Consider the following 22,101-nt stretch of genomic DNA (forward strand, 5'->3'; position numbering starts at 1 on the left):
TGAATAGCTTAGGTTACCCTCCACGTGCTAACAATCGAATCGTAGAACTCTCTTGATCTGAACTTTCTTCTATGCTGCAGAAACCTGATAGTGGATCCTGGCTCCTTTGCTGTGCAAGAGGGAGGCAAAAGTATCCTCCTCAGTTCCGGAGTGCTTTTATTAGCGCGTTAATTGAGAAGTGACAAGGAATTCTTGATGACGATAAAAAAGGGAATCCGATACAATGCCTTGATTTGGTTTCAGAAGCGTGGAGACACTAGCGATCCCACCCCAGTCATCTCTTTTCCTCCCAAACAACGGCAAGGGGGAAAAAATAGAGCACCGAGAAAAGGTTAACTTAATATGCAGGAGAATTTTTTTCTCTCGTTCCCTCCTTCCGTGGAGTCGCTCGATCGAAGGATGCGATTTTGATTGTCTGGGACACGGAAAGTCAGTCTCTGTCCCCGAATGGCGGGGCTCCCCTGTGATGTAACCAGACAGCCCCGGACAACCTTGTTAACTGCTCGGCTAACAGTTAATGGGCAGACAGGCCTGACTGGAATGACCAGGTGCCGGGGCAGCATTTGGAATCAGTCGCGCAAACGATACCACACGAAACCGTCTGCTATGCCGTGCAGCACTTGGGGGAATAACATTCTAACAAGGCTAATGCAAGACTGCTATTTAGTCTTTAGACACATTTTTTTGATCCAAGACATAATTCTAGTAAATTGGAAGATGTGTCTTTTTTTTTTTGCTTGAGCATAGGGTGGTGGTACCGGTAACCTACCGGCAGGCAAGGCAGAATCTAGGGTAATGTGCCAAGGGGCCTAGGAACATCACTTAGAATACCCTCCAGTCGTTACTCCTACCACACAGATTTCCATAAGTAGGACATCTGTGACCTCTTCAAGAGAATGAATGCCAATTCCTCTGTTCGTGGCTGGTTAGGCACCGCCAACGATGGTGGCAATCTTCGTCAAAAGGTTTATTGGCTGCGGACATGCAGTGAGCCTCCAGTGGTCAAATGCAAATGCGTGTTTACTGCTAGATGGGACATTTCATTGGCTTTTTCTGGACTGGCACAAGGTTCCTTCTCATTTTGGTGGATCTCGAGCTAAATTTTAACCAGGAAACTTGATGTGGGTAACTCGGCACTTTCAAATCGATGCTCGCTTTTCCATCACAATGCCGGCATCTGGCTTTCAGAGGTGCCCAGGCAGCGGCGCCCTCAAATTGATCGTGCACGGAGCCAATGGCAACTGAGAATAAGAAAACAGGCGGCTTGTTGTGTTTTGACTCTAAAATTATCGAGCAGTTTTGATTCCGATTAGATATCATCTCAGAGTTTTGACCTGTTTCTGAAGTTAATTTGACTTGGTTGGGTTTTTTTTCTGGTTTTCATTCTGTAGGCTTAACTCTAGCAATTTAATCATAATTGTCTTTGATTTGTTTACGTATTAAGAGTTAAATTGTCATTTCTAGATACATGTATCTCTTACTTGCCGTCAGAAAATTCTGATCTGCCTTTGTTAGATTATTCAAACCATCCAAATACGGTCTCCTGTAATTGTGAGTCACCCAGACAATAAAAACGACCTAAATTACCAAATTGGACCCTCATAAATATCCACAATAGCCAGACTAAAACCAGAGCTACCCGGCGGTAGAGGGAACAATCCTAATTTCATTGGAGCAGAAAGCACCCATGAGTCATCTCTAATGAGTTAGCACAGGGCTCACTGGTAGTTTCGCACACTGGCCGGCATTCGGGCTCGCCAATTACTCACAGATAATATTTTCAATCTTGATTTGACAAGGGGCCCGTCTTTGAAGGAACAATGCACCCTACGGAAGGTCCGAGCCAAAGTAGCCATTGCTACTCACTCCGTGTAATGAGAACTTAATTGGAATTTTCTTATTAAGGTCCATGGCCCATGAGAGATTATGAGACTAATTAGCACGGCAAAATAATAGCAGGTGCTTGTTCTCTTTCTCTTATTGATAGTAATACCTATCTACGTGAACTCCACGGTCTCCATTGGTATCTGTAATGATAACCTGATGAGATTTGTCCATAATCTTTCCCGCCTTTGGTTTCATCTACCAGTCCAGCTTCATTTTGTGCTGACCGCTGGTGGCATATACTGTCAGTGCCAATTCTAATTGCATCACACACCGCAGGATGCAATAATGAAATGTATGATTGGACACAAAGTAAAGGTCAGCGGCGTTGGTGTAACAGTGTCACTTTGAAGAAGGGAGAGAAGTTTGACAGTAATTTTTTTTAAGGGGACAACGCCAGAGTCTTTTTTTGTTTTTTGGTTTTTTTTGATGTCTCATTTTTGCGGACAAGCAGAAATGATGATGCAATATTGTACATGACATACGTTATGGCATTGGTACACTTAAGTTATTTTTGATTATTTTCTTCATTTTTTATTTTCTAATTTTTTTTTTGGCGGGGGGGGGGGATTTCGACCCCATCCCCCTGGATCCCCACCTGAGTAACAAAGAAAGCACCAGAGGGTGGAAAAGATTCTGTCTCTTTTGCCCGTTTGATTGTGCTCGGCTAACCATTTTTGGTCAGGAATTGAAATCTGCAGATTTTTGAATGCGATGCAAAAGTTATCTGCTGTGTGAAGCATTGGTGGGGAGCATTCAAAATTCTTGAATCACGTCCTTTAATTTAATAGCACACACTAAGTTTACCCAGGAGGATTCAAAGCTTTCAAATTAAACAGGTGTTTTAAAGGAAGCACGTGGATTTTAGACAGAGCTGATAAAAAAGATGGGATTTTTCTTACATTCAAAAGAAAACTAAGGCTAGTGGTAACCTTTTTTTCCCTTTTATTCAGCCTCAAACATACCATTATTAAAAATGAATATAGTGGAGGGTTTCTGTCGGTGGTTAATTGTCTCTTTGTCTTTTTTTCTTCTTTTTTTTTGGTGCAGCTTGAGTTGCCAGACACTGAGTGGTAGCCTCAACCCCTCCCTCACCTGTGAGAGGCCACACCCCTTCAGAGGTCCTCCATCTTCAGGAAACGGACTTATGCAATAAAATTCATCAGCACCAGGAGATGAAGGAGGATGACACGAGGAGACATCATCCCCGCGACCTTATAAGCAGACACGCTCACCCGGACTCAACCGCACTGAGAGCTAGACCCCAAGGCGAGTTATTCATCTAATATTCACCCTCTGTAATTCTTTATCCATTTAGTCTCCCTTTCTTTCTCTCTCTCTCTCTCTCTCTCTCTCTCTTGTTCTCTCTTATTCTCTCGGAGGAGCATTTGAGCTACCCATGCCGTTAAAACCATCAAGTGCCTGCCCATTGACAGGGAAGCGTTGGGACAATACGCGACGTGGATGTCTTTGTGTCAACAGACGCCCGGTCCTTTGTTAATGGAGGACCTCGGGCAAATCACCAAAATGAGAGGGGAAAAAAAAATCTTTTTCATCTTATTTAATTCTCAGCAGGGAGACATAGAAAAAGTCTGTGGGGATTCTAGCCTGATGTCTCAATAGCAACGGTGTTAGGGGTGTGTATCATTTGGCCTGCTGGATTAGGAGACAATAGTAGAAATGGCAGATGGATTTCATGTCCATTGTGTCTGAGCATTATCTTATTACCGCTCCGCTATGTATCACGTATCGAAATTTCAAAGATGTCAGGTTTCGGTTCGTGTTGAGACTTGAAGTGCTTTGAACTGTGTTGACAACCTTGGGCTCAATATTCACATTTTTCCCCTTTTTGTGTTGAATTTTGTGTCATGATTTTTGTTTTTCAACAGAATAGTTTAGATTTAGGTGTCTTAGGGCATGGGTGCGACATATGCGTGAATAACTGTCCATTTGATGCTACTTTAATGACATTTCCTTGGATGACTGTGGCTCTATTGTTGGTATGAAGTGGGAAGATGTTTTTAAGTGAAGAATTTCTTCTCATTTTAAACTCCATCTCAGTACTCCTGAGCACAGAAACTTTTCATTATCATCCATTATTTGTCGAGGAGTGACTAACACTTATAAAGCAGGTGCATATTCAATCTATTAACAAGGATTCCTGCGAGTGTCGTTGTTAATTAAAAATGTCAGCTCAAATCAGTCACAGCTCAGTGCACTACGTATTGAAACTACCAGCGAGTCATGTGAAACCATAGAGCAAGGACCTTGCTCTATGGTAAAACGTTGGTGCTCAAAAATTCTGTCAGGGTCATCTTTAATACTTTTGCGGTCAGATATGAGCAATCAATATCTCTTGTTCCACCCATCCTTGTGGCCAGAGAAAAAGCTCTGTGCTTCAGAATGAGCAGTTCTGGACAAATGATGTTGTTTATTTCACCTGCAAAAGAAAGAGGCTACCAGTAAATTTTGTCCCAAGTTTGATTTCATCAACTAGGTTCTCTACTTTAGGAGGTACTCTCCATTAGAGAAAATCTCTTCTTCTGAAATTGTTAAAAGGATGCCACTGGGGGGGGGGGGTTACTGGTCGAATGTGTGGCAGTTCAGGATCAGATGCCAGCATTACACTGCTGTCAGTGGACACTAAGGGTTTGTGTTCACATGATCTGATATAGGCACACTATACTTCCTGCTAGTGACGTTCCTCTCTACTCTTTACATTGTCCCATCCTTGGGCAACCAGTCATGTTCTACAGCAAGAGCGCCCTCTTCAAGTCATGCACAAGGCATATACATTGTACCTATTAGTACGCTGATCTCCCATCTCAGCTGGAATTTGCAGATTTGTATTGTACTCTTTGATATGAATTTTGTTATAATGGAGCTTTTGTCCATCAAATAAGCCAATCTGCTTGATCGAGCTCCATGCATGAATGCCCTACATTCCATAGTTTGCAAGCAACAATAGGCACTTTCAGTATTAGGACAAGTCCCTGCAGCTCCCAAACAGTTCCAGCAACGGCCGCATTATATCGGATGTGTTTGTAGTTGAGTTTTGTCCATTGTCTGCAACACCTGTATCAACATGTGAGAAAGTCATCATGCGCTGCCATAACATTGGCATTGTGTCGGGATCCCACAATATGCCCGCAACTTCTCTGCATGGGCCAAGGTGACTTCCCGACAGATTTAAAGCCGAGATCAACAGCAATCTTAAGGCTGCGTGTTAAGGCAGAGATTCCCTGCATTGATGGGGAAAGAGTCAGAGGTACATGTGCAAAGTGGCTGGAAACAGAAAAATGCAATACATGTAATTCTGGTCCCTTGCAGTCTTTTCTGACTACATCCTTGGTAACATCATGGTTACATCTACACTGTAGTACAGATATTTGAAACAGAATGAGTATTGCACACACTATTTCATTGATCTGTAAGCCTACAGATTTCACCCATCTCACCAGCTTTCTTAAGACTTCTGTTAACTTTTATCTAGACCGTGTAGTGAGATCATGGTAGTGTCTTATATCTCTATCCAGTGGAGTGTCTGCCTCATCAGTAGTGATTAACATCAAGGAGTCTTCAGCAATTAATCAGCTTTCTTCGGGTAGATGTTTTCACAACCAAATTATCTTGTCTTACATGCAGTCTCTTACCTGATATTTTCTCAGCGGAGACTGGTACACCTTTGGCCTGTAAAGAATCCTTTCGCTCCTGACCGGATGGATGTCTCCGAGGAAGAGCTCCTCCCAGGAGACAAACTTGGCGATCCTGGTGTTGAACTCTGAGTGGAACTCATGCCTGACCATCTGCAGCTCATGCATGGCGAAACTCATGGCCTCGGTGCACTCAGTGAGGGAGGACTCTTGCTCATAGTCCACCACCACGTAGCGCTGGTAGAGCTCCAGGAGATGGTTGGTGGACCTGAAGAACCCGGGGCACGTCCTGTTCACCTGCGTCCTGAGAGTCCTGCCGAAGCTTTCATCGTATACCACCATGGTCACCTTGGAGACCAGGTACTCTGCCTCCGTGGCACCGCTTAAGAGCAGCGCCTGTTGGCCCAGGGCGATGGTTCCCCGGATCTTGAGGGAATAGGCCGGCTGCCGACACTGGTTGTCGGCATAGAAGAACTGATGCAGGCTGAAGCTGGAGTCAGAGTGGAACTTGTACCGCCGGAGGATGAACTCCGGACCGGGACGTACCTCACATCTGTCGACGAATGAGTCAGAAAGGTGGAAAGATATAATGAAATCAATCCAATGTGGGCATTAGGGTTTCTCACTGTCTTATAACAAACCGTAGAGCTAACACCAATGTAACCATGTAAGAGAGATTTGCTGTAGGAAAATTCCCGTCGTAAACAACCTATCCATCTGTCTCCATATGCATGGTCCCCTGTTGGTCATCAAAGTTGCATTTCCCCATTCTTTATAGATGCATGATTATCACTTCTTGTGTACTGATAGTGATAAATGTTAAAGAGGCACGAAGAAGAAGACTGTCTTTCCCCTTGTTTCTACTGTCAAACCATCGCTGTGTAAGGTTGAAAATTTGTGGCATAAAATTTGGTAAGCGTGGCCCGACAACGAGTTGAGTTAAAGTTGAGATCTGACACGGCCACAATGATACTTGGGTCGACGATGTTTTATCAGGAAAACACGCACTAATATCATTGGACATTAGCGAGAAAGACTGAGTTGAAGGAGGAGGAAAGACTAGCGGGAAGACTGACCATGAAACATTTTGGGGGTGATTATATTGAGTGGGATGCAGGCTCGGTGGTATAACTTCCTGAACTGTGGTCAAGCTTGTGGGTGTAAAATAATGGCCTAGGAGTCTTGGGGAGTGGGGCAGTGCTTGGAAATGGATCACAAACAGGAACTTCATTAGGATCGTAATTACCAAGACATTAACGGAGGTAGGATCAAGGATACGTGAGTGACCAATGACTAAATGACTAATTCTGGGCTTACAACTGCACTGAATTCAATCAATGAAATGCAAACAAATTGCCAGCGGAGTTGAGTAGTTCTAGTTCAGTCAATAACTCCATCACCGTGGGGAAAATCAGCGCAGCCGGCCTTACTTATATCTTGGAACCAACAAATAAATTTCTCCCCCAATATTGGGTATCACTGGATAACATGCAAATGCGGTCAGTGAGAGGACACCCCAATGAAGCAATGCTGGGTTGAGTACACGTATGCATCAAGAAGCGATGTAACCAAAGGCTGGAACAAAATTACAACTGAACACGCCAGGGGTCACTTTTTCTCCAATTCCCCCCCCCCCCTTTTGGTGTCACCCTGTAGTGACCCCATCCTACCCTCCAAAACAACTATTGCCGGCCAGTCGCTGTCTATATAGTCTGTGGCAAAAATGCGCCAGGGGACCCCCAGGAAATCTTATCAAAATATCCAGTTCGCGACCTCGGACTTGTAAGCAGACTCGGATTACAAATTGAATCAGAGTGCCGTCAGGTTCTATCTGGTTGCCGGCGTCGAAAATTAAGGTGGGTGGGGGTTATACCGTGCGCCAAAAAAATCTGTGGTCGCAAATTCGGTACAGTGTACATTGTACATGTACATATCAAGGTGAGCAAGCAAAGCGAAATTCCTGTCAGATCAGCCTGGTGCACAAGCCACTTGATCGAGGAAAGATGTTAATATTTGTCCTCAAATGGAGTTGTACCTGGTATATCTGTTAAAGAGAAAAAAAACTGTCTCAAAATTTGTGTTCCAATTTTCCAAACATAAGCCTCACTTGGGCATAATGAGTGAAATCTCACCTATTACCTTTCATGCTCAAACTATTTAGACAAAAGACAAAAGAAAAACAACCGTATTTTTTTAATACATTTTGCAGGACTGTCCCAAAAATAATCGCGAGAGAGGGATATTTTCATTCAATTTAAATGAAGCTAAATACAGTTATTAATACAGGTAGGTGTTGATTCTTTATTGGCTATTTTTAAAAAGTGCAGAAACTTCACATTGGAATTTTATTTAAAAAAATCCCCTCCCGCATTCCGATGTCAAGGATAAAAACATGCTGGGGGAATTATCACTTTATTACACCCAACCTGAACTTGATCCCGGACGCGTGCTAGGTGCAAGGTGTGAAGCGATGGAAAGGAGAGAGTTATACGGAAAACGGGGACAGAAATATCGGGGAATGATCGGCACGAAGAGTGAGCCCTTCTTCTCTCTCGGTTTGCCTATCCGAGCCGTCTACTTTGCTCCAAATCCAAGGAAGGAGCGCGAGATGCGGAACATTTTTTTGTTGGAGATGTTGGAACCTTACCCCTTCAATCAGCGGCTCGAGCTGGCGATGGAGGGGATATGCCAGATCGGACGGCAGGGAGAGGATTGCCGTCGCGTTGATACACGCCACATTTTAGTTGGGATTAGCCCGGGGAATTTCTGACGTTAAACGGGAGCCGTATTTGGAAACGCTCGGTCGCGTCTGCTGTGGAATATTAAAAACAGCTGTGTAGATTTACAAGGGACAAACAGAAACTTTTTTCACGAGAGTTTGCAATGCATTGGACTTGGAGAATTGGCACTTTGGAACTAAAATTTCAAAGTAAAAATGGATTTAAAGACTAGTTAGGCAGCAAGTTGGGCATCTTGTTTAAAAAGCGCAATGGAACCAGAGTGCACGGGGGGTCAATATTTAAGTCTACTGAATTATCTTCTGACTAGTCTTTACTCGAAAACCAATCATCTTCATTGATGCCAGCTTGGGTTGCAATCTCCATTCACAGAGCAAGCTCTGTGCTCCAATGTCTTGTTCTTATCACCCTCAACAACATTGGCATGGTCGCTCTCCAAGTCTTTTCCAGTCTGTTAAATAGAATTATGCTCGAGAAGTTCGATGATTGCGAGCCCAGGTTTGGTCGGGTCACTGCGAAGCTTTCTCCCAAGCTGAGCAGCGCATTACGAGAGTACCACCGCCCAGCCCCCCAGCATGATCCAATACCGGTCTGGTATCACGCTGCGGCGCTCAAAGGACACCACATTCGCCAGATGTCATCAGCCATTCGACCCAGGTGGAGACTCTCCAGAACCGCTTCAGTTATTAACTCTGGCTGGGTGTTAAAAAAATGGCAGTGGATAAATTTTTTTTGTTTGGCGTGAGACTGTGTATACAGGGAGTCAGGGAGAGATATGTATTGTTCGGTAAGGCAATGAGAATGAAGAACTCGACGCCCAACCGCGCTGGCATCTCATGGTGTGTCGCTTTGTATGGGAGCATCTCGGGGTTTTTTTTGTAACACCGCTACATGCGAGATTGGGTTAACCCCAAGGTCAGGGTCGGGAATGAGATTGGAAGCAGAGGTCTTGTTCCCCTGCCACTTCACACTGCGTGGCCTGATGGGCATGGCCGGGTCTGGTTCTGATTCGTGCGATCTCAGCTGGTGTCGAGTGTGCGTTTTCAATGCAGAGGTGATAGTAGCCTTTTGCGAGATCCCATCGGGTCAACTGTAGGGGCCTCCCCACTGCCACACTTGATGGAACGGTCCGCTTGCTACAGATTTTTTTTAGAGTTTCTTACGAGGTCTAAGATAATCGTTTGAAATAATTAAAAAAAAAACCTTCCAGAACATTCCCTGAGTGTGCTCTGAGAAAATGTCGTGATTGGAAGAACTTTGATTTAAAACGTTCCTTCTTTCTACCATGAACACTTTCATTGTATCGTACGGTTGAGGTTAAAATGCTGGAATACAGTGACAACAGTTGCTTTATTTCGCGACGATATGCGGCAGTGATTTTTTTCCCATGTTCGCAGTGCCCTGCTTTCAGTCTGTGAGGCGCGTCCGCGGTTCATTGCCATCACACAAAGTGACGTGTCAACATCTCCAAATACTGCGCTGTATATCCGTCGTCGCCTCTGCACCGACTCGCCACGGCAAATAAATCTGTACGTCAGCGTGTCCTTCTCTGTCGGCAGAGCCTGAGAGTTTTACAATTATTGAAAAATATCTCCCACCATATGTGTTTTCGGCTGGGGCTTAAAGGCGCCGACTTGTGTTTGGCTTCAGGTGTTGAAACTGGCCATCTTTGTGTGACGTTACAATCGATCCTCCGGCCTTTTTGTAACGCCGGCCGTGGACGGGGAACGCGCTACGGTGGGAACGTGGGTAGTTTTATGGTGTCAGCCTGGGCGCGGTCCAATTGTAGGAGTTTTGACCATGGAGCCCATGATTCGACATAAACACAATCAGAAATAAGTTGAAATGATTTGGTAAGGGAGGAATTATATGTCATTTTATCTGTTCATCCAACAGCGCATGTAGCGCCAACTACAGGATGAAGTGACAAGGAAGAAATGTCCAGTTTTAGAGGCGGGAGAAAGACCGTGGATATGATATTCCAGGGAAAACCCATGGAATCAGTCAGGAACTGAAAACCCATTCCGCATGCTGACCTAGGTGGAATTCGAACCTGGATTGCAGAGGTGGATGGCGAGGACTCAAGCCACTACACCAACCATGCAGACTCCCCAACCTGGTTTTCCTTCTCGCGTGTTCTTTGCATTCTAATAAAAATACCATCTGGACCAGAAATAATCCCGACCAAGTGTAATCTTATTTCGCTGGCAGTTTTAATTCATTACTGTCGTACCAAGATTCTAACCACGCCACGCCCGTTGCCGAGGTGTACCGGGTCTGGTCCCGTCTGCCAGGAGGCATTTAGCACCGATGAGACCAGGTAGGGGGACGGCGCGCCGCACGGCCTGGCGGTCTCTCTGTGACTCATCATTCCGGTCACAGTTTCCCCCCCCTCGTCTATTAACCCCACGGACGGCCCCAGATTGTACTTTGGTTCGCAAAGATGTTTCACTTGCTGTGCGTGGTCTAGGGGGTCCATTGAATAATGTGCGCTAAGAGATGTTCTTCGGTTTGGATTCCCCTGTCACAACACACTTGGACAATCTAAGGATGAGAAGTCTGTGCTTAATTGGGGTTAATATCTTGCGCTGGAGTAGATTTTCTTCTGAGAATAGAGCCCCTTGAAGTTTGTTACTGGTGGAATTTCACCTCAGGATAAAATGATAGTCACAAGTATGAATCAGTCAAAGAGTACAGGGGGTCGTGTTTCCAATTGTAGTGTCGTTGATTGTCAGGGCTAACTCAGATGAGGATGGATTCCAACTTGGTGAGGAAGTCCATTTCGTGGAAGATTTCTGCCTGACGAATTCGTCTCTTCGGGGATATGGTAAAGCTACAGATCAGGGGCTCAGTAAAACTTTTTTATTTAAAACAAAAGAATGAGCAGTGCTTTTGAACACTGTTGGCCTGTGGAACTGTCTTTATTTTGTTGTGGGGTCGTGGTAGAGGTTTCGTAACTGTTGTAAGTTCTTGTGAAGTTCACGTTCATGGTGAGAAAGTTTGTTCGCATGGCCCTGAGTTATCGCTTGCTATATACTTCGATACCATCACCCGACCTGTATGCCTCGCTGCGAATTATTAAATCAATTACCGCTCCGCGTGGATTCTCTCCACCGGCCCCACGATCAAGTCCGAAGTTCGATACTGTAACAAATTGGTAACATGGACCCCTCTACCGGGCTACCCTGCCGGGCCGGGAATGGGCAAAACAAACAGCTGGGTTCATCGCAAATCCCTCGGCATTGTAAAACTCCATAATGCGGTGATACCGTCGGCTCGCCGTCAGATCTCGGTATGACTCCGGCCTGCCGCCAAGGGACGTCCCGACTGAAGTCCTACCGAGACACGGTGACGGGTGCGGCGGCTTGCCGGCTCACCCCCCTTTGGGAGGGCAACGTCGCGGCGAATTAGGCCCGGGTCTTCACGGATCGGCTGGAAGAAGGAAAACTAGACGCACAGTATCCATAACGATGTTGCTTCGGATCAAGCTCATCGCCGCGAAATGTTAACAGCTGCGCGTCTCAACAGTTGAAAAAAAGACATTAGAAGCCAGCGCTTTTTCGAGTGAAACTTCTTGGAGTCTGTCCAAAATTCCACTGCTGGCAGTTGAAGTTAAAGGTTGCCTTTGCCTTTGGTACGACTCAGGGGTAGATTCCTGTGTAACTGATTTATGTGCTCGTTGCTGGCTTTGTCGTAGGATCTATCGCAGCGTGTTGAGGTTATTATTAAAAAAATCTGATCCGTGGTGTTCGTCAATCAGCGCCTGTGTATGAACGTAATTAATGCTGATGTATCAAATGATAAGAAGCAGTGGCAATGTTTAGGGAAATGGTAATCAACCCATCTGCATAACTAGTTCTAGGCAAACAAATGACATTTGACTCACTTTGCTTTGAGTAACTTGCCTGTTGGGTCGTTTCGCAAACAGTGCAGGTAACAGGACCTTAAGCAAAGGATTTGCAATGTACATTATAGCAAAGGTGCTCTTAGAACGTATTTACGAGGACTCCTTTATGAGGACCCCTTTATGAGGACTCCTTTATGAGAACTCCGTTGTGAGGACTCCTTTATGAGGGCGCCTTTGTGAGGACTCCTTTATGAGGGCGCCTTTATGAGAACTCCTTTGTGAGGACTCTTTTGTGAGAACTCCTTTGTGAGGACTCCTTTATGAGGGCGCCTTTAAAAAGACGCACTTTCGACGAATGGTGTTAGTTGAAGCTTCGTTCTCTCCGGGCAGGTTGTTTGCCAGTTGTACGTTTTAATTAAGCCAAGCCAGAGTGGATGTTATCCCCAACGGTGGTCTACGCCGGACTCAACATCTGGACGATTTCGCCACCTCGGTGTAGCGGGAACCTCGAGCTTTTCACACCGAAAATCAGTGGGGGTATGTCTCCATGGGGATTTCACGCGCCCTTTTTTATTGGGGGGAGGGGGTTATATATCTCAGCAAGACTGCCAGACTCCAGCGAGGCGAACGCGGTCCATCTGCCAAGGTGTTTCTCACCATCGACTGGTTTGAAAGTGACACACGAACCCTCCCCCTCTCTTGTCGTTAAGTGTGAGATTTTATCGAGCGAAATATGCATTGGGTGGGGTGTGCATCATACTGTTATTATTGCAATATTTGCTGTGTTATGTTTCGTTGACCGCCAAGATCCTAAATTTTGATCCTTGGGTTGTGTTTCTGATGTAAGTTTGATGTTTTGGACTCTCTGGTACCTTTTGTTGGATGTACACCTCTGTCAAAGTAACATCGCAGCCGTAAATTGTTATGCATGATTCCATCATTGTGTTGATCGAGGCCCACGTCAAAGATAGTAAGGTAGCACTAGTACTGTACTACACTTGGTCCTGATTGCCTTATTGCCTTCCAGGAACCCGACAGGTCAAAGATGGCCGCACTGCAAAGGAAACTATTCTTACCGGAAACAAATAAAATTTGCACTGGCTATTTTCGCCCTTTTGTCAAACAAAAACAAGACGAGGACGTGTGCTTTTGCCCTGGCACGCCCACGAACGACAGAACAAGACAGTATCGACCGTACACTCACACACACCCGTCCTGTGCCCGGACATGACCCCGACGAAGTGCAGGTATCACCGCGCGATGAGCACTTTGCTGTGCACGCGGAAAACAGCCCGAGCAGCGCAGAAAGGTTATAACTCCAACAAAACAAATATTACGCATATATGTATCGAGTCCTCAGTATATATTTGCTGTTTACTCCTAGGGGAAGGGTTCTCTGCCTCTGTCTGCCCCTGGGGCAGTTTTTGTAGATCTCGACGAAAGATTATGTTTAAAGGGGGACAAGTCTGGGAAAAAATCTTATTCAGCGCCGTATATGCAAGTTGCAATACGATGGCACACCTTTGCCATAATTACAAAGGGAACGCCGTAATTCAATACCTTATTGAAATATTTACTCTTGCGGCTATTTACCGCATTTCCCAATAAATGAATAATAACCAGTTACCAATTTATTTGGAGATATTTGTTTATGGTGCATATGATTATGCGCTCGTTATTTCTGTCCTTTTTGGGGAGGGGGGGTCTTCGTGTTGGATTATTTTCAATTGCCATGAGATACTGAATACGGTATCACTTTCCATTGAAAACTTTGTAATCACTGTGACTGCACTCAGAGAATAGAAACTTCACTGTTTTGTATCGTATATAGTTTGGCTCCGACGCCATTTTGTATACCATCGCATTTTCGAACCACCCACAATACAAAACTTAGTTTAATTGCAGTCACAAGAAGTTTCATGTTTGGTTAAGTTCATCAAGAATGCATTACCAAACCGTCGGGACTATGTCAGAAGTCTTGTGCTTTTTCGTTTGTTTAGTGATCACATTGTGTTATAATGTTCACTTTGTGTACAAATGTTAACCACACAGTTCATCGGAATTCGTCATCAGTGACGAATCAAGTGGCTCAAAGGGGCGGCCATTCTGGAGATTGAGAGCATCACTTCCTAAATTGCCAGCATAGCTGGTGTCTGACCATAGACTACCCTGTCAACCAGCACTCCCGATTAATTAAGTCGCAATGATGCGCACGCTGCTTAGGACTTAACAGGGTATAAGAGCAGTGGCCCTATGAAAAAAATGCCCGGGGCACGGTACAATTTAATTTCAGTTGGTTCGTGTGGCGGGATCTGCTCCATTTAAAACACTCCAACTCGAAAGGTTCAACATTGGACGAGTAATATTGCAAGTCAGCACACCATGAGTTGGAGAAGGCTAAACGGCGTGAAATCTCGACCTGGGGTTCCTAATGGAAGGAGTGTATTTAAAAAATGGTTTGCTCTCCCTTTAGGGGCTTCGCGCAACGGTGGAGCACTTCAGGCCGTTTACCACGAGAACAAATAGCCCCGAGCGAACAGGGCCGTTCGCTTAGCGTGATTAGATTGGTAGCTGTGACGAGGCACGAGCAGGGGTAACAGTTCGGACTAGGGAACGAGGCTGTCTCTCCAGAATGTGTACAAACTTAATGTTCATAAGCGATCATCCAGCGGAAGGGTAGGCATTAGGATTGGGCGAAGGGTAGAATTAGAATAGTTTTAGGCATCTGTTGCAGGCTTCGTCCAAACTCTGGTCGACGATTGCCGCATGACGATACGCTTTTAAAAGAAGAAAGAATTTAAAGGTGGTATACTTAAATTTTCGTTCGCCAACAGTGAAGAGCTGCGGGCACAGTTATTAATCATCACAAAATGGCACCTTACTGTTTTTATCATTTTTTTTTTTTGGTATGACGTTTGATTATCGCATTTCTTTCAGCTATTAATGTTGTCTCATCGGTGCCAAAAAGCACACATTCTACATTAATTCAATACAAAGCATATTTACGTTTCCCCCACTGACAGTCCTTTTTAATACCTCGGTCGATTGGTAGAAATTGCCTCTGTCCCGAAATGCATGACTCACAATCCTCTCCAAATGAAGGAATATCCTCCACGAACAATAGGAGGAGGGTTGGAGCTCATCTAATGTTTCGGCTTGTATTCCCCTGTGTCCCCTCTTAAGCCCACCTAGGCTCTACTCCAGGGGAAAAGAAAAAGCACACTACCAGCCCACAACCAGGCAGTGGTACGGACCCAGACCCCCCGTCCGGCCGGTAGTAACCCCAGCAGAACGCGAGACAGTCTGATTGTGTCTACTGGGTAACCCAGTCCAGCTTGTACGGTGCAATCGATCGCTTTAAAACTCCGTCAGGTACCTAAGTGATCGGGCTAATTATGGGGTCTGATTGTCCTGGGCATTCAGCGTGGTATCTGGGTGAGACTCAAGAGTACTTTGTCCATCGATTGAGCGGAGGATTGGGAAGCTGATGACTTGGCATTGTTGCTTGGATTTCAAGTCAAGTGTCTGAGTTAAGTATCGACAGCCTATGTGTGGACATCGTTGACAAATTGAGGGCAAAGGCCTCCGTCTGAAAATCCTCCATGATACAAACAAAAAACCATTTTCCATTTTAAAAAGGCCACGTCCCACGTGTCCCTTTTCTGTCCACGTGCGTCCACCCCTTTATGGGTTAATAAGTCACTAAGGTACACGCTGCCCAAAGTCAGATTTGACAATAATAGCATGGCGCCGCTGTCATTTAGAATAAATGCCACGTTTTAACACTTATCCGCCAACAACAACCAAGCATGACATCCTCGAATCCGACCATAGTACTGTACTCTTGGCCTGCCCCAACTTTTATTCTCAAAATATGGAAAATGGCTCCCGCATTTCAAACTGCTGTCTTTAAGATCCGATATAGCAGCCCGTGTGTATTATCTCGTCTCTATTCGCGGACGGTTTTGGTCCGGTCAGGCGTGAGGTGCAGTGTAACAGTAATGAAATATTGATCGCCTTGTCCTGTCGGACACGTGCAGAACATGTCGACCGCATACAGGGCCGCAGCTCATCAGAAATCATCGCTGATGCGACAGGATCGTATGCACGACATGCCTGGGATCTTGGATGTCTGTGAAATCCCCAACGTGAGGCATGATTTCTGAGAAAACTTCCAGCATTCGCATAACTGTATTCGGGGCAGGTGGGAAAGTATTACGGCAAAACTGTGCCGGACGCTCTGATCTTCCGTGCATTTCTTAGTCCGAGATAAAAGTGTCCCGATTATCAATATCTTTAAGGAAAGCTTCTACCCCATTCAGTTTCCCCCATTCGACCACAAAGTTCAACCAGATATCACAAAATACTTAGCTGCGACGTTTGTAGCCGCTACAGGAACTTCAACTAAGTTAAACTGACTCCATTCAAGCGTTGGTCGTTATGATGGGGGGGTGCTACAGCGCAGTTGGCACTGATGATTAATTTTGGTACAATTTACTGAGCTTAGGGTATGTTTGATAGGTAGAAGCCTGGTGTGGAACATTTTTGCTTAATACTTTATGTGACGATGGATCTGTTTAGTGTACAGAAAAGGAGTTTGGTTTGCACGCGTGTTGCCTCGCCCGCTTCTCTCTAATTTGGCGCCAAAGTCGCTCCTGGAAGAGGAGTCCTGCGCGCGCAAGACGAGCAGGGACGTCTCCCCGGCTAATTCCAGAGTTGGTCCTTGACTTTCCGTCAGGATTTATTCCCGTCCTGTGGCCTTTTGACTCGAGAGGGCACAAATAATGCCCTCTCCTCGGCTGAAGTAGGCCAGTTTGCGTTAGTGGGGATTAATGGAAGAGGAGCTGACTGACAGGTCGGCAGAGTGTAATGGATGACAACGTCGCATCATTCTCAAGCTCCATCCTACAGAGTGACACGACCCACATCTGCCTCCTTCCTTCATCCTCGCAAACTGGCCGCCCCACTCCCCCACCCCCCCCAAAAAAATGATTCTCGTTTTTTTTGTACAGTTCCCCAAAGCTCTCTGTAGCTGCTCACACCGTGACCCACATTTTCCTCTAATCTACAGAGGACAGGCTCGCTGATCAGCTTGCGGAATGAGCTGCCGTTTTATTAGGTCATGCAAACGAAAGACTGTGTAGCTGCACAATCGCTATCTTTGCCTGCACACACAGCTGGAAGAAGGTATATTTACCGTCTGCACTCGCATCCTCTCGGTGGATAGTTTTTTCTCTGCCGCTCTTTCTATATGCTCCCAACTCCATGCCCGTAATCAATTCGCTTCGTCACGCGCGTAAATCTGCCTCCGTCCGGGGGGAGTGGATGTGAACACTATCTGCGATCTGTTTTCTTGCACTTGGCAGGCTCCCAATTTTGTTTACGTTCTGGCTTCTCGTTGACGAAGAAGATTTAATTTTACCATTTCCCACGAGGAAGTGTGTTGGAAAAGTTTATAAACGCACGACTGTCGTATTCTAACAAAGTTGTTGGGGTTTTGTTTTGTAGTGGAAACTAAACTTTGTTTTCCTTCTTCAGCAAAAAAAAATTGGAAAGAAAAACCTTTTATTTTGTCCGTTTTGCTTTGAGAGGCTGCCCTCATTTCCACATTCTGTCGCCCCGCGAACTGGGGCCATCTCTTACTGTTCGCGGGCTCACCAACCTTAATTGGTATAAGAGTTGCGACTCGCATTGCGCTTGGTGTCTACTTCATCAATAACCTTCGATCCACGGCATTGTATGGGCAGGTACGAGTGAGAACTCTGCCTTTGCTTCTCCCTCCCTCGCCTCTGGAGCTATTGAATGTCCCGCAGACAGACACCCTCTTCGCCCGGTCGTGCCTGTAATCCGATGTTTGGCAAACATTGCAACGCCATTAACCCCAATTCGCTGCACTTTCTTCGCCATATTGGGGCGGCGGGAGACGCCTTTGTCTGCCAAACTCCGTCGTAGTCACGGCTGATTCTCTTGGGGTTGTTGCTTGTGGGGAGAGCCCGTTACTGCTGACTCGACATCGTTGGATTCCACACATACAGAAGCATAATCCTCATCTTTCGGCTGAATTCATTTCTTTGCGGATATCTCTCACAAAAGATTTGATGTGAAAGTCAGACTTCACCAAAGTTGCCTGAACCGTTGGCGCCTTTAGGCAGATATTACCGGGAAAGCCTCTATATGTATACCCACGCTTTTGATATCCAAAACATGCATATAAACTTCATGAAGCGCCTATTACAATATTCAAATCAGAAGGTCTGGTGAGAAGGTCTGATATCGAATCCTATGTGTTTGGAAACGTATTAGACGACTAACAAGTAAAATATATTTATGTGACGGGGTCTGTGTGGCTTGGAGTCCATCACTCCATAAAAGTGAAAGGATGCTGACCAAAACTTGAATGGTCTACTCCGGTGGATGATTTTATTATCAGAGAGCCTATGCAGAAAAACCCCTGTAGAAGGAGACCCGGAATAAGTGTCAAAATGGAATAAAACTTCGGACAGCCGACAGTCTAGCCAGTGGTTCATGCCTACAAGCAAGAGAAAGCGGACCTCGGTGGGCATGCAGGAGCGACCCCATGCGCTCGCTGTTCCATCCTTCATTGCAACCCCCCATGATTCGTAATTACCAACAAAATATTATTTGTACTACTGTGGTAGGTTATTATAAGAAACAGGGATTAATATAAATGACAATTGTACCAATCATATCCCATGAGGCTTGGCACTTAAACAAGGAGTATTTAGGTCTGTTTGTGAACGGAAAATTACAACTTGAAGGTGGAGGTAAGTACATGACTGGATGGATCATGAATAATAAATTAGGCCCACATTAATAATTCATAACCCATACATTCGTGGGATATACGCACACTAAAAAGTACACATCCCTACATTTAAATCACTGATTATTATAGCTTTGCAATAAGCCTACAGAGTGACACATAAAATCCACGAACTCGACCGCAAGGAGACTTCTAAAGGTACAATCCCCATGGCTGGTTATCAAAGCTTGTTTGTTATCCCGCTGGTACTTTTTTCAGCACCTTCAAAGTTGAAGCCGTTTAATGCTAAATCCACTCGCAAAGGCCAAAGCGTATCGCGTTAATAGACCCCCAAATGATCGGTGGAGTTCGGGTTCACCTAAGGTCGTGCCGTTGTCAGTGTTTCCCCGTGACCCCGGGGTAAAGAAAAACGATGGAGGACCCGCGGGGTTGAGGAATGCAGGAGCAGGGGCAAAGTGGCAACACGCGGCACGAACCGCGCAACCGACCGTGGTAAAAGGACTGGGTGATGTAAAAGCCCACAACGGGGAGCAGCCCGCGAACAAATAACATTTTCAGATGTCGGGACCAATTCCGGGGGATGCTGGGTCGCGGAAGTCGAAACAGCCGTGTGTGGCTTCTGAACAGAGTTCCCGTAACTCGGTGTTTTTGTACGTCTGGAGTGATTGTCCATGCCTGCTTTCTCTCCCAGTCTCTTTCGAATCACGATTCGCAATATTCTTTCTCTTTCAATACCGAACGATGTGAAGTCTTCGTGTCAGCTCTGTATCCTATCCCTGACAAACTTTTCAGTATATAATGCCATCTTCCTGCTTGACTTCTCATGTCCCCGATTTGCTTGTCTGCAAAGTCATGTTTGTTCCATGACATATCAGGCATGCTAGCCAGACCAAGCTTAGTCATGGCTCAACGAAACATTCCTTCGTCTGGTCTCGGCTATATACCGCGCACGCATCTGACTGGGAGGAGCAAATACCGAGACGAAACGTGCGAGTGGCGAAAAGTAATGCTCTAAATCGGCGTGATCCGCTAAAAGGTACCGCACCGTCTCGCCTTGCCTCCCGGGGGGAGATTGTCATGCTACAAGCCCCTGTTGATGAGGAGGGAGGTTGCGCTTTAGTTTAGAGCCTGCTGGCTCGAGCTCGCTTACGGTTGTCTGTAAAATACTGTACCTGGCGCTCGCCAACTGGATGGCCCGGGGCAACTCACGTTACCGGGGGGGGGGGCTTGGATGATGCGTCGGCGGATCCGATTATGATGGAGAAGGCCCCAGCGAGAGAAGTGGCCGGGCCTTCTGTGTCCATTAAACGGTATTAACAAATCCGGCGGAGTTTGTTCTGCGGAGAGGGATTAGGGCCCCGCGGTAGATACCCGCCATCGGCAGGTGTGAGTCTGCTGGATGTCATCCCCTGTCATTTTTATCAAGTTCAACATCGCTGTCCGCTTAGTATTTTTTTATGGGCAGAGAATTTGGCACAAGTTCCCTGCTTTGCGTCCATCATGATTCCACAACAAAAACTCCAGTGCATTTCCACAGATTGGATTCGAGATTTTTTTTTTATTCGTTCCAATTCGACCGCCTTGTGTTTTTCTGTCAGCTGGTGGTATAACTGGGGTACATTTTGCGGGGGGGGGAACCCGAAGGGACCCTCATCTTCTGGGAGAGGGAGGACATTAGGATCTGAACTATACCCCGTTCTCCTGGAGTGATAGGTGAAACACTCACCTAGACAGATTATCACCAGATATTTCATCCATCTCCATGCGCCCCTTCTTAGTTAGGCCTACACCTGCTGTCAGCTCGTTTGTTTTAAATGAGAAAGATATTTTAGTTTGAATAATGGTAGCAATTAATCAGAAGACGGTGTTCCTCGTGCAATGGCATTTTAATCAGTAAAAATGATATTTGACAAATTTTCATTTCAACCCAATGAGATACGCCAAGTGGTATTATTCTGCGTCATGCGTTAGTCAAAATTTAATTAAGTTAAGTTAAAAATATATGTTTACACAGAATATCGCAGTGTGTTTAACGTGACGGTAAGTGCGGCGACAAAATGCTGAGCGACTGCCGCAAGAAACCGCTCGAAACGTTGCCGCAAGAAACCGCTCGAAACGTCGGCAGAGCGCGCACCTTAACCTCCACTCCTCCAGCAGAGGGAAAGATTATCCTGCGCGGAGCCACTTCAAAGTGCAAACTTCGCCACTTCAGTGGAAGCAGGGCAAAGCGACGGAGACAGGTTTTTTTATTTTTCAGTAACTCCGAAGCTAGCACAGCTTGCGAGTGGGCCTATTACCTGCCGAGTTTTAGCAGTGGGAAATCGCACGGGGCTACTTGAGGTCACTCGAGCGGGCGAGTGTCGTGGCCGTGTAAATAAAGTTGGCGGGGAAAATTTGGGGGGGCCGGGCATGCTGGCTATCGATCCAGTCTTGGCCTTCAAGCGGAGTGGGTATACGAATGGGATGTCAGTCCGTGTGCTGAGCCCGTCACTTCATGGCATTTTTCCGGCAATAATGTCTTTTTCTGTTTGCATTATGCGGCAGCCACGCTTGGGGTGAAAACTTGGCGCAAGGGTACTCTGATCGGAGAGAGTTCCGACCTGTAGGCGACCTTTTCCTTTTCAGGTTTCAGTTCGGAGACTTGTGGTCACATCACCCAATAATGACAGAATCTAAAATAAATTTATTTGTACATTACATGTATGTGAGATGATGATCATGCATAACTCCATTGTAATGTGGCAACCGCTTCAAAGGCCACAATTAGCCAATTGGTCGCCATTCTGAAATGGGCGTACAAGTGGCGCGCTTGACTGGTTGCTTTCCTACACGAGGCTATCCACCATTATCGATAATGACCAGCAGTTACACAAGCCGAGGAAATCCACCTAATTTGGTTTACAAAATTGAATGCGCGGTTTGTTAGCGTCAAAGGGGCCGCGCCGCTGATGGTAACAGGGGTCATTAAAAAAATCCAATTTGAATAAAACGTAGTAAGAGCCAATACGATGGTCGTAAATGGTCGGCGACCACCAACGTTTTAGTATGATCGTGCTTTCCGAGAAAACAGCGTCTAAGAGCCAGTGCATGGTCCATAGTCGTCTAAAATGTATTGCCTGTTGCAAAAACACTTTAATATCACGTTGTAAGTTTGAGTCTTTCTCTTTTCTGGAAGACGTTCGACGATTTTGTTAA

At 45.7% G+C, this 22,101-nt stretch overlaps 2 protein-coding genes across 7 annotated transcripts in view; one reads left to right on the forward strand and one right to left on the reverse strand.

The window, feature by feature from the left end:
• LOC110974831 (uncharacterized) overlaps positions 1–22,101 on the forward strand; it is a 66,393-nt gene that overhangs the window by 28,569 nt on the left and 15,723 nt on the right. For 5 of the 6 annotated variants that reach the window (XM_087137582.1, XM_087137583.1, XM_087137580.1 and 2 more), the window contains one exon: positions 2,935–3,153. The gene's annotated coding sequence lies outside the window, so the exon portion shown is untranslated. Of the gene's footprint in view, positions 1–2,934; positions 3,154–5,552; positions 5,690–22,101 lie in introns of those variants that run through there. The other variant, XM_087137581.1, reaches the window with a different exon arrangement.
• Positions 1–22,101, reverse strand: part of LOC110974773 (protein APCDD1-like) — a 42,484-nt gene that overhangs the window by 12,399 nt on the left and 7,984 nt on the right. Inside the window, exon 3 of the mRNA XM_022226639.2 lies at positions 5,538–6,090. Within this exon, the coding sequence (XP_022082331.2) occupies positions 5,538–6,090 (553 nt within the window). The remainder of the gene's footprint in view (positions 1–5,537; positions 6,091–22,101) is intronic.

Source organism: Acanthaster planci, linkage group LG06 (assembly GCF_054643075.1).
Source record: "Acanthaster planci isolate LZ-2023a linkage group LG06, COTS_SCS, whole genome shotgun sequence".
In the NCBI taxonomy this organism is placed as follows: domain Eukaryota; kingdom Metazoa; phylum Echinodermata; class Asteroidea; order Valvatida; family Acanthasteridae; genus Acanthaster; species Acanthaster planci.